Source organism: Cynocephalus volans, chromosome 8 (assembly GCF_027409185.1).
Source record: "Cynocephalus volans isolate mCynVol1 chromosome 8, mCynVol1.pri, whole genome shotgun sequence".
Classification (NCBI taxonomy): domain Eukaryota; kingdom Metazoa; phylum Chordata; class Mammalia; order Dermoptera; family Cynocephalidae; genus Cynocephalus; species Cynocephalus volans.
Genome location: NC_084467.1, coordinates 119,968,490 through 119,984,738, shown reverse-complemented (window position 1 = coordinate 119,984,738; position 16,249 = coordinate 119,968,490). Strand labels below are relative to the sequence as shown.

The 16,249-nt window shown below is 48.7% G+C and overlaps 1 protein-coding gene across 3 annotated transcripts in view; it reads right to left on the bottom strand.

Moving 5' to 3' along the window:
- The window catches only part of LOC134384812 (carboxyl-terminal PDZ ligand of neuronal nitric oxide synthase protein), a 295,395-nt gene that overhangs the window by 10,964 nt on the left and 268,182 nt on the right, over positions 1–16,249 (bottom strand). For 2 of the 3 annotated variants that reach the window (XM_063106589.1, XM_063106588.1), the window contains exons 7-10: positions 15,466–15,632; positions 13,625–13,804; positions 6,322–6,487; positions 4,386–4,881 (exon numbers count right to left, since the gene is read on the bottom strand). In XM_063106589.1, coding sequence (XP_062962659.1) covers positions 4,466–4,881; positions 6,322–6,487; positions 13,625–13,804; positions 15,466–15,632 — 929 coding nt within the window. In that variant the 3' untranslated portion in view covers positions 4,386–4,465. Of the gene's footprint in view, positions 1–4,385; positions 4,882–6,321; positions 6,488–13,624; positions 13,805–15,465; positions 15,633–16,249 lie in introns of those variants that run through there. The other variant, XM_063106590.1, reaches the window with a different exon arrangement.

The window sequence follows — 16,249 nt, the reverse complement described above, 5'->3', positions numbered from 1 at the left end:
CTCCTATCTTGTCTGCTGTCCTCTGCCGACCCAATGCAGAAGCAGCTTTGCTAAACCATAAGTTAAGGCTCCAGGGCACCCATATCACAGGCACGGGACACATCCAAAGACGGCAGGCACCCCGACACCCGGAACTGAGCCCAGGTGCCCCAGCACGTGACCATTGCTGCCTGGCAGGTGATCATGTTTAGTGTCTTCTCCCTAATGACAAGGTGCTTTCCACATTTCACATTTAATGCAGTATCACTATGAGCCTAGGAATTTTCCTAGTACAGAGCTCTGAGGAAGGTTTCAACTAGCAGAAAAAGGCACTCAGAAAACAACTGTACTGAGGAGCCCAGGAGCAGATAGATGGAAGCTAACCAAAAGATAAACTGTACTGTACCCTGGGTCACTGCCAGGCACCCCTGCTGGATGCTTTTAAAATGCAATCTCATTTACTCTCCATAACAGCTTTAGGTGGTATATACTATCCCTGTTTTACAGATAAGAAAATAACCTCAGTTCAGTTTGCTCAGCCAGAAAAGTACAGAGGGCACGTGAACCATTTATACTCAACTCTCCCAACATTCTCTCTGGCCTGGGCCTGAGAAAGCATCAGGCCTAACAAACTCCTCTGCCTTCAAAACAGCTCAAGGTTCCAGCCAAGGTGATCTGGCTTCTGTAAAGTCTGCTCTGCAAGATCCTGCAGCTCCTCGTTGCTCTAACACTCCCACTTCACCAGCATTCCTCCTCCCGTTCATTTCTGCTCCTTGCAGGGAAGCCCACGTTTCCATAAGTCAGGACTCCTCTGCAGAGCTGTGTTGCAATTACAACATTATCCTTCCAGGTAGGTATGGGGAGGAGCCTGTTCTGCCCCCAATATAGACATCTCTGGAATGGGCCCATTCAGACTCCTACCAACTCCATATTTCAAACATTTAGTCAAGGAATCAGTGAAATTGTGTAATACTGATAATCTTAGTTATATTGGCAAATATCTATGACATAGCGCTTTTTCAAGCACTCAAAATCTGCTGCCAGTGCCCATACATTCTAATTCTGTTTGGACTTTGAAAAGACCTGGGGTCGGGAGAGTCTGCAAAGCAGGTATAGATCAGGGTTTCCCAACCTAAGCACTACTGACATCTTAGACTGGATAATTGTCGTGAGGGGCTGTCCTGTGTACTGCAGGACATTTAGCAGTATCTCTGACTTCCACCCATTACATGCCAATAGCATCCTTCCCCTAGTTGTGACAAACAAAAATGTCTCCAGACACTGGCCAATGTCCCCTGGGGAAGAAAAACCCTCCCTGGTTAAGAACCACAGATATAATCTGATCCTGCAAGGCTGGTGCATATAAAATGCAACTAAAGCCACCACCTTCCTCCCCTCCTTCAGGGAACATGTGAATTCTTTCTAAACCCCACACCCTTGAGAACCATGTTACAGAGCTGATGCCACCTGGCTTGGGAAGTGGGTGGAAGCGAGGGGGAGAGAAAAAGCAGGCGGAATAGAAGAAGCAAGAAAAGACAATGGAAAAGCTTTTAGAAATAAGAAAGGTTTATTTAGCAAAAGCCACTAGACTAGTGACAACATCCAGGGAGTAAGTGCACTTACATTAACAGAATGTTTTCCCAGAGAGCTGATCCAACAGAGTTAATGACCTTAGTTTTAGGAAATAGAGGGCTAGGGGGTAGAGGGGACGGAGGGAGCAGTCAAGCAAAGAGTAAATAAAAGGAACACAACACCCAAATAAGATGAGTTGAGAGAAGTGAGGCTAGGAAGAGGTTTTACAGATAGCATTGATATAAGCAGGAATACAAGAAATATAACTTTCAATCCCAATGTACAGTCCATCCTGTGCAGAGATATTCTTTCCTGGCTCCATAACTGCGAGAGCCTTGTGTGTGCCCAAGAGTCTGCTGGCACCTGGGATAGGCTGGGCAGGTACCAATAAGATAGGGGCCCCTGTTGTCCACTTGTCCTCCATATGGGGCAGAATAGAACGATGAAAAAGAGGAAGGCAGAGTTGAGTAAGCAGAGCAAGAAGCCAGGAGGGAGAAGGACAGGGTGACATCACTGTCATCAGGTCTGCAATGTTCCCTTTCCCAGCCCTGATGGAGGGTTGGTGGCTGGTGACCCTTCAAGGCCCCTAAATCTGTGTTCTGTTTCCCATCTCCACATACCGAGTGTGTGCTGGTTTGGGGAGGAGGCCAGTACACAAACCACATACCAGGGAGGGCCTGAATTGGAGAAACACTGGGGTCGAGGCAGGCAGAAATCCCTGTGGAAGAGTGCACCCAAGGGCAAGAGTCTTGAATGGGTCCCAAGTCAGCATCACAGGTAACTGGCCTCTCCACTTCTTTAATCTCTCCATTTCCTTTATTCTTTCCTTTCGCAAACTTCCCAAGACCATTCTAGAGACTACCTCCCACACCCCATCCCACAGAAACCTTGTCAATCCAAATTCCACACACCTAATCCATCAGCCCCGGGCTTTATCCCCAGCTCCTGCTCGCCTCGAGAACACAGACCTTTCATTCCCCTGGATCCTCAAAATCCTAATGATCTAACAGGTCCCAGACTCAAGGATCCCCGGGTTAGGATTCTGTAAGCCAGGTAGGCTCAGCCATGCTGATTCCTGACAGCTGCTCCTTTAGTTTCATGGATCTCGTGTTCCTGGTTCTTCTCTCTCTGTGTATTTGGACCTACTTCCAGTGATTAATTACACTATAAAATAAACAGAACCACACCTCTCCACCTAAATGCATGTTAGGAAAAGAATACAACTCTATTGTTGAGTCAAACACCCTGGAGATCCCCATTCTCTTCTCTCCCACCACTTCTCATAAGCCTACATACACGTACACACCTTCCCTCACACGTGTGCATCTACAAACACACATGTACAGACTCACACCTCACCCGACCTATTTCCACTGACACCCTGATGCACCAAGCAGGACTAAAGTAAAGCTGCATTTATTTCTTTGAATTTGGACTTTTTCATTTAGAAGAAATCCAGTTGTGACTATAAGAAAAATGGCTACACTTTCATTTATATAAGTTCTAAAGCAAAGCTAGGGTTGAAAAACTCCATTTCAGGGCAACCATATCCTTACCAACTGACGTTACTAATACTACAGTCTGGAGCTGGAGCTTGTTCTCCAGGATATAGACTTATTTCCCTGAACATATGACTCCAGCATGTCTCAGCTCTCTCTTCTGAAAATCTGTTAATAGTCACTTATGGCCTTACAGGAGCAAAAGGAGCTACTCCTCACTACGCAAGTCAGCCTGTCACCGAGTGGTGATCCCCAGGCAAGGCCTTGATCGTAAAAGCTAAAAGAATTGCACATGGCACTTTTTACAGATGTGCCCAAGGCACGCACCCACAGAGAGACGGGCCAAGGTCACATGGCTGTGATCCCTGGCCTAAGTGGCAGTGGATTCTGAAGAGCAGACAAAAGCAGTCTCAGCCACCAGCCGGCTTCCATTTTTCTTTTTTTCTTGCAGTAAAAACTGATCACTCCTGCCCAGTGGAGGGGACAGGTTGCGAGATAAGACTGGGGGCTCTGGGGCTCTGAGGCTTTCATAGAGGCAACATGCTGCAAAAGCTTTGGCTGGCACAGCCCCAAGGCAGAACACAGGGGCACCAGGGGCACTCTCCAGCTTCCCTTTCGATGAGCGGGGCTACAGTCAGGAGGTGAGAAGGACAGGGCTTCCAAACTGGAGAATCGGACTCAAGTGACTAGGGGCAGCAAATAGGCTGTCCTCCCTGTGGGCTCGCACAGCAAGGGCCTGAACGATGCTAAAGCTCCCAGGCTCCCTCTCAAGCAACATCCAGCTAGAGACAATGTTCATATCCAATTCCTCTAAAAACCCATGTGCTGTGACACATCCCAATTCCATGCTCACACTAAAAGGAATACCTTGAATTTGCAGCCAGAGCATTCAACCTTCAAAATCTCAGCAAGGGCCTGGAGAAGGAAGTCTTCCCACAGAGGTCAGGGAGGGTTTGGCAACTGGTAGCATTCTGATATCCAGGAAGGAAGTACCCGAGAAGGTACAGATGGCTTCCCTTAATGGACGGACCATGGCGATGGCAGGCAGAGCAAGGTGGGGGTACTGGGGCATCGCAGACAGAGCAGAGGAGCCTGGTAACACAGCAGCCCGGAGTCCTGAAGACGGACCCTCTCCCAAAGCCATGGGCTCTGAAAGGCCCTGCCCCTCTTCCCCACCCTTTACTTACAAGTAAAAGAGAGGAACTGATTCGACCGTGGGCATCTGATTCCTCCCGCACTTCACCCTCCAAAGCAAAATCCTAATCCTGTCCTGAAAGCTCGCGCTCTCTGGGGCCCCTGATACTCTCCTCTGCAGTGCGCGCTCGCGGGGCCTCCCCGACCCGGCAGCAGGCAGACACGGCCCCTGGACACTGACGCCGCGGCCACCTCCTCCGCCATCGCCTCGGCCCCGGCACCTACACGGCGATCTCATCGTCCAGGCTGTCGCCCAGCTCCTGCCTCTGCAGGACATTCAGCAGGCGCGGCAGCTCCTCCTGGGACCACGAGTCACGCTCCTCGCTATCGTCCGTGTTGGACTCGTACTCCGAGGCGATGCCCGACTCTCGGAACTTGATGAGCTCCAGGCCGCCCAGGAGCGGCTCGCCCTGCGCCGGGGGTGGGGTGTCCTCGGGCGGGAGAAAGCGGAAGCACTCCAGCTTCACCAAGCAGTCGCGCCTACCTAAGGGGCTGCCCGCCGGGTGGGCAAAGTCAACCAAGCCCGCGCCCATGGGCGGCGAGTGCAGGTCTTCGGGCTTAGGGGTCGTGGGGTCGCAGAGCACAGGCAGGGCTCCGGAGCGGAAGGTGATCTCCAGCAAACTGTCCTGGGAGCCCACTGGAGAGCGAGACAAGAGGGAGAGGAGGGGCGACGTGAGGCAAGGACGCTGGTCTGGGAAGCCTGCCTTCCCAAAGCCCGCGCGCCTGCAGGAGCCCCTCCCTGACCCCCTCAGCAGCACCTCACAGGGCTCCCACCCGTCCACACTGCACCCCTTTCTCCCACCCCCACAGCACCAGGCACACGTGGCTGGAGGGGAGGAGCTTCAGGAACGCGGTAAAGGCCTGGCCATCAGACCCCCACGGTGATTTGGGGAGGTCACTGAATACCCTTATTGGGGTTTGTGGTAGGAAAAAAGGTACAAATCGAGAGAACCACGTTAAAAGCATTTACTAACCGTTGGTACAGTCTTGGAAATCAGCATTAATTAGGACAGAGCATAGTCTCAATAAACAAAAATCCGGAAAATCCAGAGGCTTAAAGCACAGTGGTCCTGATTCACACCTTTGTGGAGCTTTAAAAATATAATTTGTTAGCTCTGCCCAGACTTAATGATGCACAATCTGTGGGCTGCACTCAGTTATATGCAATTAAAAAAAAAAAAAAAAAATCTCATGGTATAGTTTGGGGTAACTACTGGTAGGGTTGGAAAAACAATAGTTTCGCAATCAGATCTGGGTTTGAACCTTGGGGCCCCCCTTCCTGTCCCAGTCCTTTAACCTTGAGCTAGTTACTTAACCTCTCTGAGTCTGTTTCCACTTCTGTAAAATGGGCATAACATCTACTACTATAGGGATTCAATGAGCTAACATAAAAAAATCCCATCAGTTTCTGGTACAATAGGTGATCCATGGGTATTTGTTGGTTACAGTCAGCACACACACAGAGCATGCATACAACCCACAGAGAAGCTCAAGAGGAAGGCATAGAGATGTGCTGCCTTCTACCACTGCCCAGTCCAGCCTGGAGGCGGTTGGGTATAAGAGCTGTCTGGCCACAGTTACTCCGCAACCTTATCCTAAATGAATATGCTGTTACTTGCTTGTTTTGTATGTAACAGTGTTGTGAAATATAGAGTACAAAGAGAGTAACTGCTAAACAGTTTGAGGCCTCCCACAGAACTCACAGAAAACATGACACCCAATAGGTGCTCATACTTTAACTGGAAAAGCCCTCTGAGAAAGAAATGGGCTGCCCTAGGATGTAGCATACCTGAGCCCCCATCAAGGAGAAACTGGATGAGAATGTGGCAGTGACTCCCAGGGACATTCAAGGCCATGCCTGGGCACTGGATTAGAAGGCAGCCAAGATCACCTATGGCCCTGTGATTCTGTAATTTACGATACGTATGGACAGAGCAAACAAAACTGCCTTTGTTTTCTGCTGGAACACAGGGGCAGGTCAGGGGTACTAAAAAGCACCACCCAAAGCTCTAAGGAAAACAGACGTTTTCCAGAGCCTCCACAAAGGGAGGCAAAGCTGGGCTGGGTGCTCACTTACTGGCATTCTGTCCCGACAGCTTCAGTTCCAGCTCCTGTACCTGCTTGACCAGCAGGGAGATGTGCTGGAGCATGTCCTTGTTCTGTAGCAGGAGCTGATGCACGCGAGCCTGGGCCTCCAGCCGTGCTGCGGCCTCCGCAGCCAACTGGTCCTTCAGCAAGTGAACCTGCAGAGAGGAGGAGGGGGCAGAGAAGACAGAGAAGACAGGACAGAGAGAATGCAGGGACGTGAATGTAAATGAGAGTCGCTGGCAAACAGCCAGGACCAGAGATGCCCTCCACATTCAATTCAAGACGAAGAAGCCCTTCATGGGCAAAATAGGCATCTGGGCTAGAATTCCAGAGGAGGAGCCAAAAGAAGCTGGGTCATTGGCCCTGTGGATCTCTCTGTATGTCCCGAGGGAGGGCCATGATGTGTCATTCGAGTACCACTCCAGACCCCACACCAAGCGCAAGAGGTAGGAAAGAGCCATCTACGCCCCATCCACCCACTGCGCCCCAACCCTGCTGTGAGAGCTCCTTCAGCATCTAACACAGCACTGCCATGGAGAGGGAGGTGCCCTTTTCTCATACTGTCTTTTAAAAACAAAAACTGATTCACTGACCCACTATCTAAGAACAGTGTCACAACAAATCCCCATATAATCTTTCCTCCCTACCCCCTCGCACCCAAACACAATGAGAAACAGAAAGCAGTACATATGACCATGTTTCTAAATTAGTGAGGTGGTCGTAACAAAGCCCATCTTTTCATCTCTGGGGGTGTCAGTTTCTCTCCTTTTCTATTCCCTTGTTATTACCCATGGCAGGCACCTAGGACTATGATTCACACCTGGCAGGGGTCAAACGTTTGTTGACTGACTCACAACATGTCCTCCTCAACCACTCCAGAAGGGCTGAGGTGACGACAGTCTCAGCACTTAAATTAATTCACCACCTTCTCACAGTAGACAGAGCAGCTGGCAATAGCCCACTTGCATGCTTGGGGCCCAGTGGTGTCTACAGGTCTGTTCTTGGTGTGTAATTCTTGTGTGGAGATAAAAACCCAGTGCGAGGAGATGGGGTAATTATATCAGGATTCTGGTTTGAAGAAACTGAGTCACAAGGCCAAAAACAATGTTCACACATGTGATTCTTGGGCTACGACGTGGATAAAGGGGAAAGGTCTCTGGGGAAGGTTTCAGAAAGCCCCTGAAGAAAGGGAACTAATGAATTTGGTGGCCTAGATCAAAGCAGTTTATAGGGAAAAGGGTTTTCTTAGAACGAAAACATGGTGTGAACAAAGACACGGAGTCAGGCTGACTGGGTGCAGGATAGGCAGGACAACGAGTGCAGGACAAAGGTGGAAGGCATGTCGGAAGAGTTAGCAGATTCTCTTGCTCAGAAAACAAATGCTCTAGTTTCTGAAAAGCAGTTTGTTTCAAAGAGATTCCCATTTCATCTGGGACTAAGAGACCATGCCCACCCACCTCACCATCTGGCCAAGCCTTGCCAAGGAACCTGCCAGCCCAGTGTCTACCCCTCCCAACAACTAGCACTTCGAGAATTATATTCTAGGTGCAGTGGCTGCTTCCTTCACTGCCCAGATTTCAGGACTTGACCTTGCTGTTGGCTCTGCTTTTGAGTGGAGCCACTAATGAGATTAGCTGCCATTTTCCATTAGTGGCTTCCCAGGGCTGGGCCCTCTTTCCCTCAGGGGGACGATGTCTAAGTAATCTAAAGTAAATCTGTCCTCGATATAGAATGGCTAAGGACAGAACTGATATTTTGGTCAAGGCATTAGCCTCATTTGCTGTTTCATATAAACTGAGGAAAGATTTGGAGGGGATGAAAACAGGGAAAGACGTGTCAATAACATTTTAATCTGGATATCAGGTGGTGGCTGGCTATTAAGTCTTTATCTTCCCTGGAAACTGAGGCATGGAGACATCTCACTTGGGAGTCTCTCAAATCCTATTGGTTCTGAGGAACAGGGCAATTGCTGTGGGAATCCTGCAGACACGCCCCCAGAGAAGGGCCAGCTTAACCTTCCACCCGCGAGTATTGTTACTTATTCCAACTAAGACTAGCACTGAAAGGAATCTACTGAGCAGACAGAACTGTTAATTACTCATTTTGCATTTTCTTTGGAACCAAACAGAAATGTCAGACAGAAATGTGGAAGCAAGTTTTTCAGTGGATGTAAACAGAGAAAGCAGAGAAGTCTGCATACCACTAATTGGCATTTATTGAATACTCTCTGCACACATGCTAGAAACTCAGGTACATCCCAACAGAAGAGGCCATTTGAAAGCACTGGACTAGGAGCTGGAAGACTGGAGTCTGTTGTTTACTCTCTACGCAACTGTTGGTAACTCCTTCTCTCTGGACCTCAGTTTCTTTATCTGTCAACTGAGAAGGCTGGCTAGAAGCTCAGACAGTTGATGATTCCACATTCAGGAGGACGTGGTGGCTGGTACTAGGGACCATTTGCTAACAACTCACTAAAGAAAACCCTCAGTTTCCCATTGTAAAGTCAGAGAATTAGGACTAAGGACAAAAGAAGAGCTCCCTCATGCAGAAGCCAGGGGGGAAAAAAAGTTGGGAGCTTCTTCTGCAGTATCCAAGTTCCAGTGGTGGAGTACCATCATTACATAAAGGAAGACCCTTAAACCAAATGCTTGCATTGCAAGCCCACTGGCACTAATTGCCATGAGAAAATGCTCCTGACTTGAAGTGCTCCTTGTACCAGATTAAATAAGAATTTTACCTCTGCGAACAGAGTTATAACATTTCAGCTGTTTCCAAACCCTGTGAATATGAAAGCCCACGCTGCTGCCACCGCCCAAAACCAGCACTAATGAGCCCTTCTGCTCCTGCAGCCGTCAAAAGCGGCATCGGGCTCACACCTCAGGCTGCGGCAGTCTGCGCCACAGGAGAACCCTAACCAGCCAAGCTGAGACAACACTGCCTGGACTTTCTTAACTTTGAGGCAAAGCGTTTTGTATATGTAGGCTTGAACTTGAAGCACTGAAGCGAGGCAGCAGCATTATTTCCAGCCATGGGGCAGTCTGCTATAGCTCTCTGTGCTTTGTTTCCCCCATTGTAAAACAGGAGTAGATAGCCACCACCTCCTCCCTACCAGGTGGGATATTCATTTGTATTTAGCACACTTTTCTGAGTTTAATTCCAAAGAAGTAAACACCATTCACAAATGTAGACTATATTAATATCTGGAAAGGTATGAGTTAGCTTCTCCTTTCCAGAGCTGTGTCATCCTTGGCAATGACTATTCCAGTCACAGGCTAAGTCAGTGCTATGACACACAGTGGTGTGGCACTGTGGCCATACCCAGAGTGCCACTGCTCAGTTGTCCAGGTCCACGTTCTGGCCACATCACTACATGCAGTTCAACCCTGCACCCTCCAGCTCCATACCGCTTCCCAAAACTCTGACACCCACCCTCAACCCATCCAGCAATGCCAGACCACTGACCCACTCACTCTCCAGCCAACTTGCCTGGACTCCAGCTCCTCCATCAGAAGTGGGGGCAGGGCCAGGCTGAAGTTAGGGAGCAGGAGGCACATGGAAATGGCAGTGGAGAGAACCAGAGCAATTTGCCCCCCCACCCCACTGGACACACAGCAGAGGCAGGTAGCACAGTCTCAGCACACATGCGGCAGGGACTTGGGCAGTGCACACCAGGTGCTTGGGACTGGGAGAAGCCACAAGGACAAATGCCAAATCTAGGGCCTGGGGTAGGGATGCAGAGTTGTTTTTTGTTTTTTGTTTTAGCACTGTTCCTCTACTTACAGCACACATGATATAGCAAAGCATAAATAACCAATTACTTGTTCCTGAATAAGCAGAGTGACAGCAGGTAGAGGAGAAATCTTTAAATAGCAGCACTGAGCTGCACTAACACTTTCCTCATGAGCTAGGCCAGGAACTGGCAAGCTGTGAACGGACCTGGCCTACTTAACTGTTGCCAGTCAGCCACATCGCCTGGCTCAATTCTGCAGCTATGTAGCCCAGCCCACCGCCATGCAGGTGGCAGCTACATTCCAGCTTTGATTCAAGACTTGGCTACACTCTCATTCGCACCCTTGAACTTCTGATCCATCTAAAAGCAGGGAGCTAGTGCAGCCAGGCAAGCCTCATGCTGGGTTGGCAGAGTTATCAGAGGGACTTGGGTATTCGCTACTTACACGCTGAGGTCTAACCTAGAAATACATGAGTTGGTTGACCACCATCTTTGCCCATATACCTTCAAGGCCAGGGCAGGCCCTTCTAGAAAAGCCCTGAACCAGTTTATGGTGAGGCTTGGAGGGGTCTTGAGGTCTCAGACCAAATCAGAACACCATGAAGGAGACCTAAGCCTGGTCCCCATGGCAACAGCAGAACCAGCTTGGCCTGTGAGAGTAAACAGGGGAAGGGGGCATAAATAATGCAACGAGTGATCCCAAGAGTACACCTGTCTGCAAGACTCTGTCTTTAACCTTAGATTTTTATCCAGGAACAGGATAGGAGGATCCAGATGCTCCCAGATAAAAGAAAAATGTGTTCCCACCTGAAATGCTGAGGTCACAGTTTTACTCAGTGGAATTCTGGGGAATGCTGGTAGTTTAATGAAGACAGGCAGAAACCTTGCAGTTTGGTGGCAACAGAATCTGACAGAATAAGTAAAAATAACCTTGTGCTATAAACTGTAATCAGTCCCACCATGCAGAGAAACCAAGCATGCCAAATTTGGTCTACTTCAAAAGTATGAAAGATGTCAAGGAGACCTATCAATGTACCTAACGTATCTTACATAATTGTTTTTACCTGAAGATATGACTACAAATAGAAAGCCCTTGGATTAAATACTACAAAGAGAATGGAAGAAAGAGGAGTGTGCAGAGAAACCTCTAACTGAAGGCCAGTTTAGGACTGAATCAGTCTGCAGGACAGGAGAGCCAAAAGCTAGCTGAGAGGTACAATTTCCTTGCTGTGTTTTTGGGCAGCAAAAGCAAGATGCAGACAGAAGGAGGGTGGTCAGAGACTGACTGATTGGGCTGGTAGAGAAGAACAGAGAAGTATGTTCGAGAAGCTACCAGATGACCTCAAGTCCTGTCCAATCTGAAGATTCTGGGAGTCTATGACACTACCCAAAGTCATCTCACCAATGTGGGACATGAATGCACTATGGAAGCCTTTCAGCCACGTCAGTGCTCGAACTAGAGTCAAGCAGAGCACTGCCAACTGTACTTAACAGATTCCAAATGAGTGTGAGGCTAGGGGTGCCCCACCTGTGGAAGCAGCAGGATGGAGAGATGCGCAGGAAGTGACTCCCGAACACCACACTCCTTTCTTCCCCTAGATTCACTGCCTTCTAGGAGAGAAGCAATTAAAATAGGACCAGGGCAGGGATGTCATGTTGGGACAGAGGTTTGATTCTACACCAGAAAACCACTCTTAAGGTTTCATCCTGATTGTGGTAGACCTGTCATAAGTTACAGGTCTTGTTGCTTTGTAGACTGAGAGCTCTCTTCCACTACAACGCTCTTGTTGTGTAGATTATTTGTTTGAAAATAGTTTCTCTTTAGAACTTAGCAGTGACTTCAAATTCACATGCCTCTCTGATAATATAAGTTCATGAATATGCATCAAGCCCACTCATAGATAAATAATAATTACTTGCCAATTGATATGCTGAAAGAAAAAAGTATTATGGCTGGAAAATGGATTTGTATTCAATGGGAAACTTTTGGAAATGACATGAATCTTGGAATGGACCCTGTACTGGAATGCTCAGGCTTTGTGTTCCCATCAATCATCCCGCTAGGGAGGAGGCGATTCTCAGGCTACCATGCCATCATTAACTAGAGGAGATGAATTCTTTCATTTGACAAAGAGAAATGATTTTTTTCTCCAGATAAAGAAACCATTAATGACATTCCCTCCTTTCTGGTGCTGTTTTGCGAACACCTGCAAATTCTAGCATCACTATATATCTTTTCGTCTCATGGTCATAATTTTTAAAAAGGCTCCAAAAACATGAAAACAGTGTCCCACTGATTCTGCCTTCCCCCAACCTGGCAGCAAAAGTCACCCATGAGGCTTGTGCCTCAGATCCAGGTGAGACTATGTGACAGGAAGGTCCTTTCAAGACTCTAGTCATAGTAATCCCATTAAGGCTAGGCTGCTGGATGCTTCCTTGAGGTATACACCCTGGAGGGGACAGCTCAGCCTGGGTGATTCACTCCACCCTACAGCCAAGAGAAGAGTAAGCAGAAGATACATCGGGGATCAGTAAGTGCTCCCTGGAGAAGTCTGTCTCCTGCCATTCTACAATGCAGAAATCCTAAGAGACCAGTTGATTCAACCAGATTTAGAATGCTGATGCACAGAGCTCTCCAAACCTCAGCTGCCCCATTCTCCTGATCATCTTCACCCATCAACTCAGGCCCTGACCCTGTCTCTCACCTAAGGATTCATCTAAAAATGGTTTGAATGAATGTGTCTTCATGATTCTTTGATTTCCCATGCTAGAAACGAAGCTCAGACTCCTAAATTCCAAGGAAGTAGTGCACTACAGTGCCTTCCACAGAAAGCAAGCAGGAGGAATCCCTGCTAAAAGCAGCAAGGGGAATCAGCTCACCCTTCCCCTACAAAGTACCAGTAGTCCAACAAGTCTTCTGGGTGCAAGCACTACCTTGATCCTAAGATCTAAGCCAATTCTTCTCATGTCTCAAATAATATACCTAAATTCCTATAAGTTAAATCCTATCATAGTAAATTCCAAGGCCAGTATTGTATCAAATACTGCCTGGAATAAGTAGGTCACTAATGGAAGCTTGGAAACCTGTTACGGGCAAAGAGGTTGGGATGCCAGGGCAGTAGCCTTTGTAAGGGTGTTTGGCACAAACTCATACTTCAAGTTCTTTTAAGAGTGGTATCATGAAGCCATACCTGTCTTGATGCCAAAGGCATCCCTTCTCACCCCAAGCACCAGGAAAATAAGGCAGGAAAGGAAGGGTGGAATTGTATGCATCTTTTTCCTTGGTAAGTTCACGTTATTATCCCACAACATCCAGCCAAGCCAGCCAAGCCCAACTCAGAGCAAGGGATACATGGAAACCAAAATGTGTTTTTCCATTTCCACCGCATCCCCTCTCTCTCCCCTTTCCACCTCCCCCACTCTCCCACAAGCAATGGTCAAACAGCATAAGCAATTCCTAGTGGCTCCCTAAATCTTAAACCTGCCCTGAGCCCCTGCTAGGGAAGGCGCGTCAAGCCCATGAGAGTGGAGCCTGCGAAGTAGGGAGGAGGCTGAGGAGAACCTGGGCCACAGCCACTTGTGTCTGCTGCTGCTGCTGCTGGAGGAGCTGCTGGAGAAGCTGCATCTGGTGGTGGGTGGACAGTGGCGTCCCTGCGCTCAAGCCCGGTGGCTTCAAGGAAGAGGAGGGAAGCAGCATCTGGGGGGAGGCTGTCAGCATGGGATCCTGGAGGTGGGGTGAAACCTGAAGGTGAAGAGAAGATGGGACATGACACATGGGCACAGCTATCTTCAGTCTCTTTAACATACACGGCACGTAAATGGGTGGAGTGAAATGGCCCACTTTTCACCCATGAGCTGGAAATGCTGCATCTTCAATGGAAATGAGAACGGGACTCCAGGGAGGAAACGGTATACAACTGCCTGGGCTGCGACCACAAGTGAGACAATCATATTTGGACACCTCAGTAATCGATCTAAAGTGATGGGAGACAGACAAGTTGACATTCTCCCCTCTCTTCTTGCCCACAACTTCCAAGTATACCCTACTGTTGAGTTACTTAAGGTTCTAGACTTAGAAGAATCTTTTTCTTTAAAACATAGCTTCCTCCCACCCCCCTATGAGAAGAGGAAGGAAGCAGCTCAGTCTTTTACTTTGCTATGTTCTCAAGGCTACTCCTCCAGGGTCTGAGATGTTTCTCATGAATCAGGCATGTGAAGAAGAGGTCAGGAGAGGGGAGGCTGCCTCCAACCCTCCTCTGCTTCCTCTCACAGTGAGAGCACCACGGAAGAAAGTGTGGACATTGAAACAAATAATGATCTGGAGAGATCCTCTGTTGGATAAAAGGAGTTTCTGCCCACTTCTCTCCCGTCTTCATCTCCTATTGGATACTTTCACTAAGACGGTGTCTAGGATTCATAAAGTTCAATAGCAGGGAGAGACATTTTGTTTCTGGCAGCTCTGGTCCTTCATTCATGCAAGAGGAAGGTACCTGGTGACAGAGAAGTGGCTGCTGCCACTTGTAGAGGACAAAGTGAGTACAACGGCAACATCAGGCAGACAATTGGAACTATGCTTCCCTCCAAACAGACAGACTTCTCCTTCTGATGAACTGGCCTAACAACCTCCACCTGAGATGAGACATATGAATGACGAGGAACGAATGCCTGTAATACAGTGAACTGGCTGGCAATTGAAGGGTAGGGCCCCTGGTCAGTAATCTTCCTTTCAGTTCTTTTTGTTTTTTAAAATTTGGTTTTGTCTTCAGGTTGGAATTTGGTCTCAAGTTCTTAGTTTCTTAATCTGGATCATTCTAGAAACTCCTAGAGGCCTCAGTCATCTCACCTATGAGATGTCAGGTTGGAGATGTGATGACTAAGGCAGTCTCAGTTTCTAACACTGAATGGCTCAATTTCCAGACTCAACAGTGCTTTTATGGAGGAGTATTCAAGGCACACAATCACCAGTTGCAGAGTGACGTGGCCCACACTGACTTGGCTCCATTAGGGGATGATGCATATGGGAATGCCAGGACGAGCCTTGCTTAAATACTGAGATGCTCTTGAGGGCAGAAGTTTCAGGGAGAAGAAGGGGATCAGATGCTGGTGGGATCCTGGGAGGGCTATGTATGTCCAGAATGAGCTCCGCAGCACCCTGACACATGGCAGCACCCAGCTTCGGCACACAGAGGCTGAATCCGCAGAAGGTGGGCCCCTCTGAAAGGCAGCAAGACATGCTCTGGCACTGCCCCTGTGCTGTGGGGTGCCTCACTCTGCAGCTGAGCCAGCAGGGTATAGGAAGTGACTGACAGGCTGAGGCTGAGGCTGAGGCTGTGACACAGACTGCTACAGGAGGTAGCAGGGACATGCACATGTATATCACCCAGATAGGCCACCCCTGCCTACCTTGGAGTCTGTGTGGGGGCCTCCGTCCTTCCCTACAGCATCCAGGTCAGTCACACCTCGGCTGAATTCCAGGACATCATTCCCTGGGAGTGGGACCTCCACTGCGTCAATGTCGGTTTCCTCTGCGGTGGCCATGGAGGCCCTCTCGGTTCCAGTGAGCTGGCGGCCTGCAGGGACAACAGGGAAGGGAACAGTGACACCAACACTTCAGCTTTCAGTATGTCAAGGCTAGGGACGTCACTGGCTTCATAACATCTTCATACATCTTTTCATTCAAGTGTATTAAAGCACATTGTCAACCCAATAAGATGCTCCCATCTTAATATCTTTTTAAAGTCCAGAAGCAAAGGGAAGAGTTCCTCAAGATTGGATGTGACAGCTTAGCTAGAGTGGCACGTTTACACTGACAGGGTGTGGGAACTCTGGAAGAAGGGGCTGATGGTCATCTCCACCTCATTCTAGCCTAGGAATGGAATGAGCCAAGAGAAAGAGCCCTGTACCAGGAGTCCAGAGACGTGGAGATCTGCCGCAGCCAGGCCCCTAATGAGCTGTCAAAAAAGGAGCAAATCGCCTCACTCCCTAGGACCAAGTTGCTTCAGCTATAAAACTAGAGGCTCAGTTAGATGGACAGGTAAGGGTACATAACTGAGGATAAGGCCAGGGAGATGTGAGGCCACAACTTAACACAGTATCATTCTCCAGGCCTCAGAGCCTGACTCTGATCCTCCCAGCAAGAGCAGAAGCCAGGGAAGAGGCTCAGAGGTGGCGGGGTTAGGGGAGAGAG